Below are 19,800 nucleotides of genomic sequence, written 5' to 3'. Positions count from 1 at the left end.
GGAGTGCCCCTTGGTTTTCCCGGTCTGTTTTTTTCCATCACGTTGATGCCATTCAAGCAAAGGGATTGGCCGGGGAACCGTGAGAGCAATGGTGACATCAGAGCCAGCCTAGGTTCCCATCAAGCAGATCTGGGTCACAACTGCAGCGGGCTGAAATTGGTGAATGAGACACCACAGGAGGGGGATACACTTAAAAAGTACATGCACCCCTCCTTAATGCAGCTTTTGTTATTTAAGAGGAGGAGCCTCATTCTGACCTTTACTGACAAGGTGAGAGGAGGTGGGGGTATCAGACCTTTGTATTTGCAGTTCAGGTTACTCTACTGACTGAATGCAATGTCTCCCAGAGAATTACACTGTATTTGTGTCTGTGGTGGGGCAGTAGGTGTACACACGCAAGGTCAGACTCCATTTGGATTGTTGCTGCAGGAGGTAGTTTCACTTTGCAGCCTTGGTGAGCTCGTCATAGCGGCACGTGAACCAGTTCCCCACCTGCAGCAGTTTCTGGTTAGATGCAAGTGTAGATGCAAGAAAGCTGGATGACATCGAGGATGTAACCTAACCAGTGTGCCTCGAGGTAAACATTTTATGGAAAGGGTTGGGGGAAAAAATCGATATAGCAATGGCATCGTGATATTTTGAGTGGCGATACAGGAACACCAATTATCATTATTTATTAAAATATTCTGGGATTACTATGAGTAAGAGGGCTCGTTTCATTCATCACATTTATGAGTTAATGTTAGCAAATCTGCATTAAATCGGCTCAAAGGAAAAACCTCCAACAAAGAATTCTGGGAGTCGGAGTTCTGGCTGAATTGTAGGGCATCAAATACGTATGTCACAAAATGACACCCAAATCAGTTCAGAACTTTTATATAATGTGTTATTTATGGATTTTTGGTTGATATTTTGTCTGTCTTGGTTCAAAATAAACTAGAACTAAATGAAATTAGAGATTATTTATTTGTTTCTAAGTGAGGAAACCTACAAATTCAGCAAGGCATCAAAAAATAATTTCCTCCACTGTAATCACAGACTGATATCAGACAGACTCCATCTTTAGTCTTTAGGTGTTAGTGAAAAAAAAAACTGAAGTCAGATAACTTTATCTTATTAGATAAAACAGATAAAGACAAAGTTTTACTTTGAGGACATAATTTGCAGTTGAAAAAATGTGATTAAACAGTAATTCACCATAATGCACTCAGCATGTGTGAAAATATTAAAAATCGCAAAAATATGGAACAGAGAGGGAAGTGTTGCAATAATATTGTAATGTGGGAAAAATCTGTTGATTCTCACTTATAAACTATTCATAATAAAGTCTTTAAGATCCTAAGATGGATTTATGGATTTCTGTCTCGGGTGTTTCGTAGGAGCAGGTCTCACCTGTTGTTTTGTTGTCTTAAACTATATAAAGAACAACTGAAAACTCAATTTACGCTGTTCGAGCAGCGCTGCTTATGCACCCAAAAAGGTTATGAGTACATAGGCTACATATAAAAGTATATATAGCAACTGTATATAGTGATGTCACCCATTTGTTTGTATTGGCGTGCAGCGTTTCAGGTTGATGCTAAAGCTAAAACTGCATTGCTGTAAAACCGAATCTGTTGAACAATTTTGTATTTTCAGAGTGAAGTCAAAACACTCCAAACCAAAATTATGACTAAACGTGCATTTACACTTGTGTTTTCAGTCCTGGTGGTCCAGTCCCCAATAAAACTTTAGCCTGATTAATCTGTGGTAGGAACGTGACCAATCAATCACAAATTTCCCCTTGTGGGACAATTAAAGGATTATTCTACATCTGGTAGACACAGCGCACACGTCCTCCTCAAGAGTTAAACATCTTCTGGTGCCAGATGTTCGTTCAGTTAGAACCGTACACCAAGTAGTCATGACTGATGTAGACTGATGTTACTCAGTCGGTGGTGAAGTTCTGTAATTGTGAAGCCTTGAGCGCAGCATTTTTGCTGTCGCCATCTTGGTGTTTTGAAACCAGATGTAATAAGCGAGGGGTGAGAAACAGGGCACTGCACATGGTCATTGGCTAATAATTTGTGATTGGTGAAACGGCAAAAAAATGATGACAGTCATCAGGAAAGAGTTTACAGAGCTCATGGATCACATGAGCAGGAGTCATTGTCTCCACCAGAGGTGATGCCCCCCGCTGGCAGGTAAAAAGACTGCAGTTTTGATGCCCGTCCATATTGGCTTCACTTTTCAGGTCTGTAGGCTACGTGCGTCATTTCTACTGTCTATGAGCAAAATTATAGAAGCTTGCACAGCAGTAGTAGTAGCATGTAGCTAGAGAGGAGGAGGAGAAGATTGAAGGCTGAAAAGCATAACAAAGATTTTTCAGATTTTTAACCCACAGCAGCTCAGAACCAGGTAAGGAAAAGGTAGAACAGCATAGCTACTGAAAAGGCCACCGCTTATTGGACATCCAGGACTCTTTAATGTTATCGTTTAAGTTCAATTAGACTGCACACATGTTGAGTTTGACCCTTCTTTGACGTATGTATGAGGTGTTTCTGTAGCTTACAGCAATGCTCAGTTAAAATTTATTTACACAACAAAAGTTAGAAACACAGTATCAGAGCAAGATCGGCAACAACCAGTGTGCATGCACTTGGCAACAGCGGGGCAGAAGAACCCCCTTTAAACAGGAAGTTTGGTGCCTTGCTGCAGGATTTTTCCCTTCTCTGGAAAGAAATCCTGTTAAAACTAGTCCAGATGTTGAAGCCTTGTACCTGATGTCCTCACTTTAACTCTGAGCTGACACGTCTTACTTGTGTCGTTTACTTTTCTCTAAAATCCCACCACAGTAACCTTAAAGAAAAGCCAGGGCAGCCTGATTTTCCTGGTAGCTGGCTCTCCTGGGGTTTTCTCTAATTAATAATCACAATCAGCAGTGAAATCATCCTGCGGCCAGGCGAACAGGAGATTTGCGAGTCTGAGGTCATGAGGAAGTGTTTTTTTTCTTTCTTGACAGGAAAGATAAGAGATTCAAGCAGATGCCCAGATGGTTTGTATCACCTTCAACTGCCGGGTGTTTCTGATTATCAGAAGATAAGTTGGATTAGCGAAGTAAGAAGGAAGATAAAGTATTTCTTGATGAAAAATTGTTATACTCCCACCATCCCCACCCCCACCCCCCATCTAGTACAATAAATGTTCTCCTACTGTAAGCAATCCTCTTCCCCGTTGTTTCAGTAAGAGCACACCCTTCAAATTGAATCCTTATCTGTCTCCTCAAGTAAACACTCACTTATGACTTACTTCCTGTCATCCGGATTAGGTTTAGACTGTTTCTTTTGGATACTCAGATATCATGTTGATGAAAAAGTCTTTATACTTCTTGTTTTTCTGTCATAAAAAAGACCATTGTTTGAAGCACTGGCAGCATCACCTGTCGCCTCTTTGAAACTTTTTTTTTTCACTTCAGACGGTCCTTTTCCTTTTCACCAGTCTGTGCTACTCTCTGAGTTTCAAGAAGATGTTTTCATATCAAATTTTATAATTTCCTTTTTTTATGTAGCCAATTTCCTTTATACTTAAGCTGCAGTTATAGATTTCCTACGGTCCTTATTCAAAACACATGTTGTGTGGACGTAATTCACTCTGCTGTACTGAAGCAAAGAGTCTATAAAAATGTGACTTTTTCAGGAGAATCTCCCCCAGATGCATTTTTTTAATAAAAACAATGTCTATCATAAAACTACAGTTAACAAATCTGGCAAATATATCCAGTAAATCTTGAGCCACCTTATTTCTTTATATTTTGCTTCCAAGGAGACTGGCTGTCTTTTCATTTTTAAACTCTGACTATAAATCATTGAAGCATAAAAAGACACCTAATTTAAGGGATGAAATAATGTTGTGTCTCCCAATAACAGACAACTGAGCAAAGTAATAATTTCAAATAGTATCTTTAAGCACTTTGTAACCTGTCACAAAAACACATTTCCCCCCATTTCTTTAGCTGAATCTATGAAAAATGCCACAAATAACACAGTTTAAATTAGGCATAAAATAGTATATTTTTCGTGGTCCTATGGAGTTTTTCAGATGCAGAGAAAAGTACAACAGTGAGTATCTACGTTTGTGCTTTTTTGGTTGGTAACTGTAACATTTTTACTGTGTTAGACTGTTTTCAGTATTTGAGAGGTGCATTTCTTGACTCCAGCTGTGTTTGTTAGCGTTTGAAAGGCTTTGTCTGCTGTGAAGGTGAAATAATTATATAAATAGTATGAAATTGAACAGAAGAGTTACATTTATGATAGAAACTCTCCTTCGATCTGTGTCTATGCTCTGTGTCTATCAAAAGGACACTAAGGGCTGTCAGTGGCCCAGCAGAAACCCAGCTTTAAAGTTTAAAGTTAAACCAGTCATTAAACATTCAAAAAAAGCTGAAGTATAAACATGTAAACTAAAGTCGTCACAGGTACATTCCTCTGATCATTTCTTTCTTCATTTAAAAATATGAACTTGGAATAACTACTCCAGAAGTACTTGCATGTGCTTTCACTAACAACTCTCCCAAATGTCTGTAACGTATTAACTGAAGGACCTCTCTGCTCGTGTGAAGATGTGCTGTGGATGAAAGTGTTTTTCTTCTTCAAACGAGTGGAAACCATCTCCCTGGAGGTTCTCTGTCACATCAGTGACCGGGCGGGGGTTGCGGTGGATTTGTTGTCAGACTGGAGACGCTCTTCAGACGCACCGTGCACAGACTTGTCTCTCTGTGCTCTCTAAATACCACTCGCACATCTCCTGCACTGCTTCTTGCAGGTCTTGTCAACACTGTAACCAGAACCTAGATGTGTCCGTGCATGTAACGGATGACCCCCTTCGCCGCCACCATCGCACACCCCCTCCACATGCTGTCAGCGTGAGAGAGCATCTTCTAGGCCTTCGGGCTTTTTGGAGATTTCGTGTCTCATCGCTAACTTGCATTCTCAGCAGAAAGTGACAGATTAATTGTCCTGAAGGTAGTTTTTCATTTCTTTCTCAAACATCATCACACACTCTCCTGACAGGATTTCCATTGTCTGTGTGTGCACACCTGCAACACTGAAGTCTCATCAGCAAAGTTGTGGAGGTGGCATCAAACAAAGCGGTCTTTCATATAACTGGGCTCAACCTAAAATGTTGGTAAGACAGAACACGTTTATCCTAAAATATCCCCCCAAAAAACTCATTGTTTTCCAGAGATTCTTCTTTTAGGTTAAATATATGCTGTTTGGAGCTGCACTCGGAGTCTGAAATTAACTTTTTATCTGCTGAAGATTAAAAATCCATCAGCTTGTTTTCTAACTGGGAAAAATAATACATCAGACTCTGTTTCACTGCATTTCATCAACAACATCGGCTAAGATATTATCTTGAGTACAAACTTAAACTTGCAGAAAAACAAGCAAGTTAAAGTTAAAGCTCAGTAAACGAAGCTTGAAACCAAAACACATTTAGGTGAAGATAATATCTGTGCTTGGGTTTAACCTTGAACGTCAGTGAACCTGTTAGGAATCAGGCACATTTATGACTGCGGGGTCACGCGGGTCAAACAATCCATTTGACACACAGCTGGGGAGGCTTAGTCTTTAACGAGATTTCTTTGAAATGACCAAGCAGCGCCCCCCCCAAACCCCAACCCCATGTACCCAGCGCAAGGTATAGTTTTACGACCCTGAAAGCCGACACTTGCTCACCTCAGCACTGATGTGATTGGGATCAGGTGGGGGGGCAGCTTCAGTCTAAACTGTCTCGTTTAGAGCCCGGGGTTGGCTGGTGTCCAGGTGATTCACAGTTCAAATCCCCGTCATCAACACAAACCACAGAGGCTTCGTGCTGTCCTTGTCAGCAAAACAGCTATCGTTATTATGTTCAAACACCTGAGATGATAACGACCAGGGATGGAAAAACAACCAGGCAAAGATTGTAACTTATATCACAAAATACCTTTAAGGTTTTTGGGGGGTTTTTAATTTAGCCTTGGGGATAGTTTGCACAGAAGGCATTGCCCCGGTGCTGCCTAAAGGTTAGAACAGGCCATGACCTCTTTCATGATGACGAAAGGTCGCGCAAAATGTGTTTTTATCTGTCTGTGTTGCTGCATTGTACTTGTAATTCTCAGTTGCACAGATAAACAATCTCAGGAACACAAACACGAGCAAGAGGTCAAGCTCAGTGACTCCAATTTACTGAGGTGAGGCCTAACAGACAGATAGCAGCTGCAGTCATTTGTGTTGGGATGTGTGTCAGTTAAAGCAGCCACGGCGCTAACTTTAAGCCTCACCAGTCTCCAAATGGATGAGTTATTACAACAAAAACATCCATACAGTTAATAAGGCGAAGGGAACTGTACATGACGGCAAAAACCTTTTTTTATACCGGGCTGCAAACATATTTGTTTCTTCTGCAAAGTTGGACATTTTAACATGAGAGTCTGTGGTGATTGACTCACTTGTGGAGACAGCCTCAAGTGGCCGTTGGAGGAACTGCACTTTTTGGCACTTATAGCTGTACTGTTTTACTGTTTCTGCTTGAGCGAACTGGCAGAGAGGAAGTGAAATATCAAAAGTGCAACAGAATGACCAAAAAAATGAAAAGAAAACCTCAAAGCCATGATTAAAACAAAATATGTGATACATTTTGCATAATCTGTAATTGAACTAAATGAACATGAACTCACTGGCTTTGCCAAGTAAGATATGTTCTGTGCTTGTATGTTTTCCTCCAGTTTAAGATCAGCAGCCATTAGATAGATAAGTTTCAGAACACATCGTATCGTGATAAGGGTTTTGTTGTTTATCTGAAGTTTTTGTTGTCAGTATGAACTGCAGGAAGGCAGATAATAGCACAGAGACAGAAAGCTCGCTCAGACTGGTGCTCAAGGAAGAGCAGAAAGAAGCCGAACAAGGTGTACGCTTTCCAAGGCTGCCTTCGAAATCTCATGGGGGGTGAAGACTCTGTTTAAAAGGCCTTTTTGTTCAATCGTAACAACACTAACAAGCCATTTAAAGAAAAGCTGCAGGACATGAACAGAAACATTCCCCCGAACATGAATAAGTGCTTTCTGCAGCAAAACAAGCAGCTGAATTCTCCTTTAAACAAAGTGAAACGCAGGAGGTGGAGGGCTGTGTATGCGTAGTGTTTGTTCTGCAATCCAGATCCATCAGTCACTGCGTTTCTGCAGTCTGGAGCACATTCCACAAATCCTGCTGGGTTTTGTTCCCCATAACCTACCTAACAGCGACACAGTAGAGTCCTGCAGAGCAGAGCGAGTCAGGCTCATTTAAGTACAGCACATGCACCACTGTGACCTTACTCAGATAAGCATTCTTCGTTTAATTATTTTACTTTTACAGGTTGTGTGGCTTTAATGGGAATTCATGTTGGGCTTTTGATATAGTAAAGGTTAGACCTGGCTTTCTGTCAGCACTGCAAAACCTCTGTAACATCAAAGTACATATTGGCCTTTTAATTTTGCAAACAGGTGACATAAAGTTTTGCAGAACCCGCTCGCTGGATAGCTTTCTTTCATTATCCTGCATCTTAAATTTAAATAATTAGCGTCTTCTTTCTGTGGCTATAGCTGCAAAATCCTCTGTCATAATGAAGCATTTAATTTAAGCAGGTTTAATGCTTCATGTTTGATTTATTTCCTCTGTCAGTGGTGAAAACTCTTAAATAGAATTTTTTTATGCTTTTCCTTTCTGTCTTTTTTGTCATATAAAATGGTTTATTGTCATATTAGTGAACATGGCCCAATTGTCAGCACATGTATTATTATTATATTTATCTTGGTTCACCCCTCAGTTCAGCTCAAAATGGCGTTTGTTAGCTCCTCTCGCCCTTCCTTTAAGCCACAAATGCCCAAAAAACACAGCCATGTATGGTGACAGTAACCACCAACACACCCAGCTGAAGTCTATCTGTGTTTGAGGTCAAGGTTACCTCAGTGCAGTGCTCTACTGGGTTGCACATTCTCATGGCCGTGAAAGAGGACAATCAGCATTAGAGGAGGCAGGAACCAGAAACCCTCAGAAGGACACCAATGAGAAGAAGAATTAAAACAGCAAAGCTGGAAAGACCGCAAAGGAACCAGAGCAGAGCAAAAAACCAAGGTCCAAACAGCAGGTTAAGAGTGAAGATGTGCAACCAAGTGCAGTGAGTCTAAGAGCAAAGCATGCGGTTCCAGTTTGTGAGACAGGAGTACGGCTAGCATCACACAGATTGCTGTCTCTTCATTGAGTTTCTCTTCCTGAAGACAGATTCAAACTCCACTGCTTTAACTGCAGTTTGGCTCTTGTTCTCTTTTGCAGACTCAGTGAGCTTAGCATAGCAACACTTGAGCCTGGTCTCCACCTGCCGCAGGTTCTGGGTCTTCTGATTGGCTGCCCTTCATAAGCATAAAGTTTAATAAACAGCAGGTAGGTGGAGCCATTGTGGCAGAGATGACTATATTAGCAATATCCCCTTCCTGTGACATAATTCAGATCAAAGAGTAGAAAAAACTGCATGAAGCTGAAGATTTAGGGCAATCTGAGTCTTGTGTTAAATTCACCTTATCATTTTAAATTTGGTCCATGTTTAATCTGAGCACCAACAAACGTAACACATATTTTTAAACTGTTTTTAAACTAACAATGAGTCTTAAAAACCTACAGACCTCCCAACTTTTATATTATTTGTGCAGCAAAAGTCTGATCTTGAAACATCCCACAAGCATGCAAACTGATAACCAAATGCTAATTCCTAAATGCCAAGGAGAACTAGTGCTCAAAGGGAAGATGCATCCATCCATGCATGTTTCATTATTTCATAAAAAGACAATATCCGCAAATGACGGAGCTGCAATGGCCTGTGGGAAGATTCACGGGCACTGATGGTGGAGGTAATTTGTTTCATCTGTATGTATATCGATAGTGTCTTTTCCCACAGGTTTTTCTGAGTGGCACCGGAAAAGGAAATGCACATCATTTTGTGATAGGATGAGTACACCCAACAGTTCCCTGCAACTGCAGAGCTGCAGATGCAGTTTTGCTTTAGTCTGAGGACAGAGTGAGATGAGGAGGTGCAGATGGGATGGATCCGCTCTGTAATTTGCTTCTGTGGAAATAAGCAGAGGCATTTCCTCTTGATCTAGCAGGGGGTAGGGTGGTATTAATGATAATGGGACATTCTGGGACCAACTGGCTCTTAAAACGAGGAAAAATACATGACTCAGTGACCTGATTATGAGGTTATGCTGTCATTAACCTTGGGGTTCAAAATGATGATGATTCAAATCCAGAGAACATTGACCTCTGCCTCAGGGCTTTCTGCAGTTTGTTTTTGCTTCTCTCCCTTCTTGTTACTTATTTTCTTTGTCTTGTTTCTTCTTTTCTTCTTTGTTCTTTTTAACTTTATGTCCCAAGTCAAATATCCCAACAATTTATAGATGGATTACCACTCAGTTTGTCTCAGACATTCACATTCTCTGCACCATGAATCATAACAACTTTTGGTGATTTTGTAGCAACTTCACAACTGATAAGATGCACAAATTATAGCAACAACTGTGTGTGCAGAGCCAAGCATTCACCCTCAAAATTTACGTCATTCAGACTGAAACGTTAGTGATAGCCTGCAGAGGCAATTACAAAAAAATTTAAGGCTTCCGATAAAGGCGGTAGAAATTGGAATAAAGCAACACTTCCTCTTCTGTGCGTCCATCAGTGTTTAATTTAAGACTATATATGCAGAGCTAAAAAGCTGGTTTCGAGATTGCATTTCAGCACATGCCTCTGTTGCTCTCCACAGGGAGAGTTTGCCTGCATGCACTTGAGGACTGTGCAAATGGGATTTGCAAATACTTCTTTGACTAAATACTGAGTACAAATGGAAACCTGAAAGGGGGGCAGCTGTGGGTCAGGAGGTAAAGTAGGTTTTCCACTGATTAAAGAGTCAGGTTTGAAAAGTCACCAGTTCTTTCACGTGCTAAAATGATTGGTTCAAGCATGGGCAGCACAGTGTGGGACAATCACATAGCTACAGCACACTTAATCTACGCTGTCATGTTTCTGCATTTCCATCTAACTCCATGACATCATATCTGGCTTCACTAATCTCACAAACAGCTGCTAATCAGCAATTGTAAAAATACGGGCTTATCTAGTGGGTCATCAGAAAGCCACCATCTTAACAACTAGCCTCAGGGCTCGCAAAATCCAGTCGGGCTACCAAAATCTATCCCAGCCCTGCCCGTCGGGCTATCATAGGAAGGAAAAATATATGTCAGTGCTTTTGCATTCTTTCGGAAATGTAGCTGAGTAATTATGTCATTGGCATCTGTGAGCCACTGTCAATATGTGACATATTGAAATCGCGTTTGAATTTGCGCTTGTTTTTTGCTTTCACTTTGCGATCGCGCGAACTGTGTATAGAGAGCGGCAGCACTGATTGGTGAGTGACGATTAATTGCGCACCAATTCCTCTGACATCGTCTTATCACTCATTAGCTTACTATTCAAACCTGACAAGTGAAATCTCCCACAGCAAGCTTAAACATGTGAGAGGTTGATCGCGCAGAGAATCGCTGACCGTTATGTGAGTGCGTGTGTAAAAGCAGCAGGATATATATTTTAGTTCTGCTGAGCCAAATAAGACAAGTCACGGTGAAGAAGTGACAGCCAAAGAAAAGCCTACCACAAAACGGAAAAGTTATGACAAATCAGACTATAAGGCAAAAAGAAAGTGCAGCTTTATGGTTTCATGGACAAAAGAATTTCTGTGGCTGGAATATGACAAGCTAAATAACCAGGGGTGCACATAAGTGGTCCACAGGTGCGCATTCGCTGTCAAAATAAAAGACACGCACCAGATAAGAAGTTGCAACGTGCGTTTGCGTACATAAGATTTTCTGGAGGAGGACAGACATTTGTTTAGAACTCTTAAAGATGTCGAAGAAGCAAACTCCTTTAAGCAATTACTTTTGTGTTCCTCCTCCTCCAAAGAAATGTCAGAAGGAGTCCGAACCGCAAAAGAAGCGCGTATTCTCGGAAAAGTGGTTGCAGGAGGTGAGCTGGCTTCAAACAAGTGATGAACGCACAGAGATGTGGTGCAGAATATGCCGTGAAAATCCCACTCTGGCGGACAAAAACAGTGCCTTTTATATGTACGCAAACACGCGTTGCAACTTCTTATCTGGTGCGCGTCTTTTATTTTGACAGCGAATGCGCACCTGCACCACTGTAAATAACATAATGTTCTGCCGGGTGTGTTGTTGGTTTTTCCCTCGATTTCTGAGTCGACAAGCGCCTTTGTTACTGGGACCAGTAATTTTAAGAAAGACCCCCATTAGAACCCATGAGAAATGCAAGAAATGCATTATTGCTCAGTCTGCAATATCTTTCCCAGAACAAACACCAATTGCAACGTCTTGATGCATTCTCAATCATCCAGGAAAGTAAATCTCCAAAAGTTGAATCTGTTCATCTGGACGTAGCGTTTTGTGGGAGAAACGTTTCGTCACTCATCCAAGTGACTTCTTCAGTCTCAGCTGACTGCAGGTTTCCCCAAACCTTATAAACAGTACATTTGCATAATGACTGAAACCAGCCCACTGAAGGAACAATGGGCTGTGAGGTCAGTTCCTTAATCATAATTATGCAAATTCCCATGACCATTGATCAACAACCACTGACCAAAACCCACTGATCAAAGAACACTGATCAATGGCCATGAGTACCATTCACAGAGAGTTGGGGAATGGCTGCAATCACAGCATTGTAAGATGGCAAAAGACGTACCCTTAGGCCCCCTCCTCGATTCAGAGATGGTCTTTCCCTTTTCACATAAATGGCCTCCTTGACTCCGCGCTCAAACCAGCGTTCTTCCCTGTCCAGGATGTGTACATCCTCATCGTTGAAAGAGTGTCCACTGGCCTGTAGGTGTAAATAAACTGCAGAGTCCTGGCCTGATGAGGTTGCTGGTTTCAGTCATTGTGCAAATGTACTGTTTATAAGGTTTGGGGAAACCTGCAGTCAGCTGAGACTGAAGAAGTCACTTGGATGAGTGACGAAACGTTTCTCCCACAAAACGCTACGTCCAGATGAACAGATTCAACTTTTGGAGAGGCACCAATTGCAACCAAAAATAAACCTGAAAAATCTGTTTAGAACAGCGTACTATGTTGCACAGAGTGAACTACCATTGGCAAGATTTAGCAGTCTTTGCAAACTTCAAAAAGCAAATGGCCTCGATCTTGGTTCCACTTACCCCTTACCTGTGACTTCAGTGGAAATTTCAAATTCAGGCTCTGACACAGACTGATTCATGTTCTACACAGTTCTTACAAGTTCATAGAAATTTCTGTTTAATTAGAACCAAGTATTTGAGTTGATGATTGTAATTTTTATACAATGTTGTAATTTGTGTTTCAACAATTTTTTGATTAATGTTTTGTTACAATATTTTACTTTAATGTATAATATTGTAACGGAAACAAAACAGGAAACAAAACATCAATCAAAAAATTGCTCTCTTTTTTATTTGGGCTACTTAAATTTATTTTGGGCTACCAAAAACTGAAGAGTCCCTGCCCGAAGGGCTACCAGGGATTTTGAAATTTTGCGAGCCCTGAGCCTCCTGCTGCCGTCATCTCAGTGAGGCCATAGAAATGTTGCCCTCACTGAACCTCGTTCGGCTGAAGGTCTCTTCCTGTTAAAACAAAGCAGATTTTTTTCACTTCCACACTGGCCTTTACATTAAAGTGGAACCTGCCCTGTGGCTGCTTTTGTCGTGAAACTGAATTGAAGTTCATTACAACCGCACCATTTTTAAAAGTGCAATGACATTATATTTACATTGCCGAGAATTTTTTTCTTTTTATGTCTTTGATAACATCTGGAGGAAGTTTCTGGTGTTTCTGGGCAGTCAGTCTTCTGTTATCGAGCAGCACATACTAAACAAACATCCAATAATTCTTTCTTTAGTAATATGAAAGAGTGGTTTGGCAATAATCAAATATTGTCATTTGTATAATTGTGCCTCTTATTAATGCATCGATTCTAAATAATTGCCAAACTGAGGCTCATGCAAACTCTATATAGCTGTGAGGCCTATGTAATCAGATTAGGTAAGTAATTGTGTCAGATTCTTTTTAGTTCAGTGGATTAAGTTACTAATTACAAAAAGCTGCCATGTAATTTGTATTCAGTGACATGTTCTAAGTAATCTGATCCAATCCTGCCTACAGTAAAGTGCACATAAGTGGTAAGTACTGACCCACGAGGTCACATACAGACATGCCAAGTTGTCCCTGCCTATGAAAGCATGACGCTGTCTAAATAAGCCACGTTGTTGTTTCAGGTCTCTGAAAAATTTCAGGAGCTGAAGAAGAGAGGAAAAGCACCTCACGCTCAGGAACTGGTTAAAGAGGAGCACTCGTTGACAAACAGCACATTGAACCATCCCCGCTGCGGCGTACCAGACTACCCCACCAAGGAGGAGTGGCGGCACCGGGGGCGATACCGCCAGAGACGCTACACCCTGTATGGACAACGCTGGGACAAGACGGACCTCACCTATAGGTACACACTGGGACCCTTAGCTGTGTTGTAACTATATACTCTGCTGCATGTGTGTTTGATTATAAATAAAGCTAAATAAAGCCTACAATAATAAAGCATGAACTTCTACAGTCCCGAGAGAACTCCGTGCTGATGTAAGCCCCAGGAGTCATCTGAAATGTGCAGCTGAAAAAGCGTCCTGCAGTGTTGCCGTTTGGTGCACGCACATACAGTTGTTTTTCAGCTTCAGCAGGTGGCTGTTTTCTGACGAGAACAAAAACTGTTTTCTCAAAACCGAACAGCAGATGGACACAGTTAGAGATTAGATGGTGAATATGGTGGAGTATTTAGGAACAATGAGCCAAATATAGAGACTGAGGAAGTAAAGGATTTTTAGCGTCTTAGTAAAGTGTTTGGACGATGATGTTCTGCCACAACAGCTTCAGTGGAGCCTGATATTGATCCTCCAAATCTGTTAAACATCATTCTTCCAAAAGATATTCATTCAGGTGGTGAAGGAGTAGAAAACTATGACTGTATGGATATGGCCACTCTCATCAGCATAAAAATACTTCATCACAGGATAAACGTGATCACTAAGAAATGCTTGTGACGTTTCCCTCCATCCGCTTGTTAAGTGATGACACATTAACCTGTTTTTAGGTTTAAGTCTCTACCGGTGCAGTACTGTGTGTCATTATACCCTTATACAGTATTTTATAAGAGAGAGAGAGAGACACTTCATGTCTTGTGTAGCTAAAGGATCCTGTCTATCCCGCTTTAGCTCATCTTTAAAAATCATCTTTACATTGATACCATACCTGAGTGGCTTCCCAAAAAGTAATCCGTTCTAATCTTATTTATAAAAGTAAAATTATGCTCCCAAAGCACTTTTACAACCTGAATACTGTCATCTTTTAAAAACATCTGTGCACCTCAGGACCCCAACTTTTTTGTTGCAAAGCATTCAAAAACAGCATCGTTCAAATGAAACGTACTCCTCCCTCTTACAACCAAACATCTGGCAGTACTGCATGTCTGTGTTTTACAGAAATTCCTAACTAGCTATATAGATTCCTGTCAATTAGCCTACTTTTCATTTTAGCACTGAAGAGCATACCTGTATTGTTCTTGACTCTCAGTATTTGTTTGCTCTTGTGAACAAAGGACTACTTATATGCAAACAAGATTCCAGGAATTCATCATCAACTCCCATGTAAATTGGGAAACAGGGGTATCCGGACTTGAACCGGCGACCTCTTGATCTGCAGTCAAATGCTCTACCACTGAGCTATACCCCCACTTCCTGTTACTGACTGTATGCAAAACATGGACATAGGTTCCAATCTTGAAAAGTGAAGGTGATGTGGACGTGCCTTAAAGCTGCATTTTTATGCAAAACATGTAATGACCAGTTGTATAGAGGTTTTTGAGAAAATGAACCTAGTTCTCATATCAAGTGATATCACTTTAAGTTATTTAATGGACATCACTTTAAAGTCATGTCTCATCTACTTAAATGTGTGTTGACTCACTTCCTCATGTCTCTTCCTTGTTCCCATCTCCACTGGGAGACGAGGAGTTGAGTATGTGCAATTTGGGAAATGATAATGGGAGACAACGAGATTCCAGTTAATGCTAACAGGATATATCCTGTATGTTCTGCAGATTTGTCAGCTGCACGTTCATTCCACCAATCATCAAATCATCTCTGCCACATCTAAAACTGAATTCTGTTAGAACATAAATACATGAAAGCCCCATATAGGTTCTCTATTGCTGAGATAAACACACTGTCTGAAAAGTGAAGACAGTGTAGAAATGACTTAAACTTGCTTTCTTTTAAAGGCCTGCAGGGGGCAGCAGCTCTGGCTACCCTATTTCTTACTTTTTATGGCCTCAAACACTTTTCTGATGAGTTTATGGGTTCAGTCACTGTATTCAGTTCATTTAGAAGTCTTACTTCTGATTTTATCCACATTATAGTCCCAGTTAATGTTTAAAAGAAATACACAAAAGAGCACAAGCGTATGGTTTAGGGCATGGCAACCTTTCAATCAACCATTATCCATTGGTTTTTCAGTCAGATAGGTAGCATTTAAATAGGAATTTACTAAAGTTACTTGCAGGCCCTCATTTTATTCACTGTCTGCAACATTATCTTAGGCTTCTTCTTTAAGGGAACTTTCTTCTGATTAGCTGACCCCTACCTAACGAAAGGTTATGCCCAATTTGCACCACCCAATATGGCCAGAACTGCCAAATACAACGTCCTTTTTTTTTTAAAGAGGGGGCATCCGGATTTGAACCGGAGACCTCTTGATCTGCAGTCAAATGCTCTACCACTGAGCTATACCCCCACTTCCTGTTGTTGACTGTATGCAAAACATGGACATAGGTTCCACTCTTGAAAAGTGAAGGTGATGTGGACGTGCCATAAAGCTGCATTTTTTGTAATGACCAGTTGTATAGAGGTTTTTGAGAAAATGAACCTAGTTTTTGTATCAAGTGACATCACTTTAAGTTAATTAATGGACATCACTTTAAAGTCATGTCTCATCTACTTAAATGTGTGTTGACTCACTTCCTCATGTCTCTTCCTTGTTCCCATCTCCACTGGGAGACGAGGAGTTGAGTATGAGTATCTCCCAGATAAAGTTTTAAAAAAAAAAAACCCACACACACAAAAAGGCACAAGCGTATGGTTTAGGGGAGGGGTTGGGAACTCCAGGCCCCAAGGGCCGGTGTCCTGCAGGTTTTAGATCTCACCCTGGGTCAACACACCTGAATCAAATGATTAGTTCATTACCAGACCTCCGGAGAACTTCAGGACATGTTGAGGAGGTCATTTGACCATTTAAATCAACCGCGTTGGATCAAGGACACATCTAAAACCTGCAGGACACCGGCCCTCGAGGCCTGGAGTTCCCCACTCCTGGTTTAGGGCATGGCTACCATTATCCATTGGTTTTTCAGTCACGTAGCATTTAAATAGGAATTTACAAAAGTAAAATAATCCTCATATATCTTATACTTAGTGCCGGCCCTCGTTTTATCCACTGTCTGTGACATTATCTTAGGCTTCTCCTTTGAGGGAACTTTCTTCTGATTGGCTGACCCCTACCAAAGAAAAGGTTATGCTCAATTCGCACCACACAATATGGCCATATTGGGCAAAACTGCGGAGTGGTCCACCTTAGAAATTTTGTTTTCAACTTAAGCAAATAAATAAATAAAATACAGTTCTTATTTAAAGAGGGGGCATCCGGATTTGAACCGGAGACCTCTTGATCTGCAGTCAAATGCTCTACCCCTGAGCTATACCCCCATGTCTTAAGCTACGTTCACACTGCAGGTCTTAATGCTCAATTCCGATTTTTTGATCAAATCCGATTTTTTTGTCTGCTTGTTCACACTACACATAAAATGCGACATCAAACGCTCTCCAGTGTGAACGCTCAAAGCGGCCCACATGCGCAAAAGAAGATGTCACACACAACTCGCTCTGTGTAGACCCAGAGCAGACAATATTGTTTGACTGATGGCCCTTAATATAAAGACTTCGGACTTTATGTTTCCAGATTTTTGCTTTAAGTTATTTTGTTATTTACATAATAATGTAGATAACCTAATAATGATCCTTTTTGCTGTTTTAGAGGAGCGGTGCTTCAAAGGATAGTTGCAGATTTCTGTCAGAATCTGCAGAAAATACAGTAAAAATAAAATGTTCACATTTCTCCAACGTTGTCTTCCCAACAGTTTCACCGGATGGTAGGAAATCGTTCGCAATGTCCTATCGGGCGCTTCTCCGGCGCTGATAATTGGCGTCTGTCTTGTGTCAGTGACGTAAAAGACGGATTTAATGCGACTTGACCGTTCACACAGCAGTCGCTTTCTAAAACATCGGATACGTATCGGATTCAGGACCACATACGAAAGTGACCCAGATCGGATTTGAAAATATCGGATTTGTGCCGTTCACACTGTCATACCAAGATCGGATATGGGTCGCATAGGGGCGAAAAAATCGGATTTGATGCGCTTTCGCCTGCAGTGTGAACGTAGCCTTTGTTTGCTTCCTGTCATAGACTGTACATAAAAGATGGACACTGCGTACAGTACAGCATTTTGACTGTGGTCTTGATTGTTTTCCTTTAATTTGTCATGTAAGCATTGGCAGAGAGTAACAGCAGAGCTAAAAGAGAGTGAAAATACACACATTCAACATGTGAACATTACTCTGTGTTCACATCTTGTTCCTGCTCTTGAGACAGACTGGATTAAGGACTTAAGGAAAATAATCAACGATTACAGGACCTACAGAGCACTTTCAGTCGTCAACTTGACCTTCAGAAAAAGGGGTGCTGCTTTTCTTTAATCTAAAGCCATGGCACCATCGAGCGTCTGGCGGTCGTCTGCTGGCTGCTGCCTCTCTGTCTGGCTCACCCGGTGTCCCTTTCATTGTACTCATTCTTTAACCTAACACTATACGAAGACAGGCAGAGAGAAAGCAAAACGGGGGAGGTAGGGTGATTTTAATAGCAGCACTGACCACAATCTAATTAGATTCTGCTTCATAGGACCAGTGTAGAGCTCATGGTGACACCTGACGGAGTGATGTGGTTTACCAGGATCAAGGCAACACCCAACTACGTCAAACTCTCTCTGTTATGACCATAATAAGGCCCTCGTTCCTCCCCAGCCGTTGTAAATGAGTCTGATATGAGAGTGGAGCCATGCTAATGAGGCCCTGTGTTTATTTTTTATTCAGAACCAGCCAGCGTTTTGAGCTTGTGAGGCAAGCTCTGGCATGACACCGAAGTCAAGCTGGCTCAGCTGAGAGCGCTGTTGTTGTAACCGCTTGAATGGTTTTTAGATAAACTGAAAAGGAGGTCTCAGGTGGCTGCAAAAGGTTAAAGGATAGCAGGGCTGAATTAAGGGAGATAGATTCCACGAGTGTGCTTTTTTATATATGTTAGACTTCATTCTTTAACTTTCTTATGTTAAAAACATTTTGTCTACTGCAAGGAAGCAAAATAAGTTGTAAAATGTTTGCTTAAACTGGTCTGCAGTGACAAACACTGCACACACGTGGAGTAATGACTTGTCAGTCATACAGAAAACCAAACCCTGCTGCTTTTTGACATTAAAGGAGACAGAAAAACATCATAAAAACCACAGGGAAAGTGTTTCCTGTGGTCACTGCTTCACTTCAGGACTTCTAAGGAAACAAGAAGTTGCCCCTTTAGGAAGAATGCTGGTTTAAGTCACTTCAGGTATATCTTTGGCTTTTAATCCAGAAGCTACATCCATGTTTATACAGTTTATGGTATTAAACAGCTATTTATCCAGCTGTTACAGAGCAACACCATTCATTTGGAAACAGATCAACCCAGTCTAAAGTTCTCTCTCTTTTTGCACTGCTCTCCACCAAATCTGAGAGCTTGAACTGTGATAGCTTCACCTGCTTCTTTTAAAGTCCTCTAAAAGACTTAAATATATGGTTTAAAGAGAATAATTTATTATTTAGTAAGTACCTAGGTCGTATTTAGATTTATTTATATATATATTTTTAATGTATATAATATTTGAGCTATACAGGTAGGTGTCTCTTAACAAAAACAATACCTGTACACTTTGTATTTGTAAAACTACACTCTAAATTCAGAATCAGACACTTTTCATTTTTCAGTAAATGCTCTGTGGGCATTTCTTTTCCTACACATCGAGGTTTAAGTTAACTTTTTTTATGCTATTTGGAGGGCAAACTAAAAAGACAGTTATTGGGATGAATGTCTGGTGTTTTTACTGCTTGTGTCTCCAAATTAAGACCATATTTTCCATAAAACCCCGAAAGAACAGGAGCTGATAACGACCACTGTAAATTATGGAAACGTACCGTGTACAGACGGCACTTCTTCTTGATTAGTTCCTTGAAGCAATGCACTAAATTCTTAGTGATGGGCTTTGTCAGCAGTTAATGTGTTCAGTTTTAAGTTGCTGTAGTTGCTTTGATTAGCTTGGTACAGATGGCTGCAATGGTTAGTTTCAGATGTTGCTTTTTTTTAGTTCCTGGAATTTCAGTAGTTGCTGTTGTTCATTTAATTGCAGATGTCAGTGTAGTTTCATTTGCCTGTTTAGTTGTTAATGTCATTTCTGGTTGGTTTAGTTGCAGATGATGCTGCCTTTGCAGTGGTAGGTTTATTTACAGAGGTTACCTTCTTTAGTTATAGATGAT

General features: G+C 40.8%; 1 protein-coding gene and 3 non-coding genes across 4 annotated transcripts in view; 1 reads left to right on the top strand and 3 right to left on the bottom strand.

Moving 5' to 3' along the window:
* mmp11a (matrix metallopeptidase 11a) overlaps nucleotides 1-19,800 on the top strand; it is a 39,151-nt gene that overhangs the window by 3,662 nt on the left and 15,689 nt on the right. The window contains exon 2 of the mRNA XM_031734862.2: nucleotides 13,363-13,583. Coding sequence (XP_031590722.1) covers nucleotides 13,363-13,583 — 221 coding nt within the window. The remainder of the gene's footprint in view (nucleotides 1-13,362; nucleotides 13,584-19,800) is intronic.
* On the bottom strand, nucleotides 14,792-14,863 carry trnac-gca. Its single transcript has one exon. It is a non-coding gene; the product is annotated as a tRNA-Cys (tRNA).
* On the bottom strand, nucleotides 15,851-15,922 carry trnac-gca. Its single transcript has one exon. It is a non-coding gene; the product is annotated as a tRNA-Cys (tRNA).
* trnac-gca lies at nucleotides 16,819-16,890 on the bottom strand. Its single transcript has one exon. It is a non-coding gene; the product is annotated as a tRNA-Cys (tRNA).

The sequence above is a fragment of the Oreochromis aureus genome, linkage group 12 (genome assembly GCF_013358895.1).
Source record: "Oreochromis aureus strain Israel breed Guangdong linkage group 12, ZZ_aureus, whole genome shotgun sequence".
Lineage (NCBI taxonomy): Eukaryota > Metazoa > Chordata > Actinopteri > Cichliformes > Cichlidae > Oreochromis > Oreochromis aureus.
This window is presented reverse-complemented; position numbering and strand designations above follow the sequence as displayed.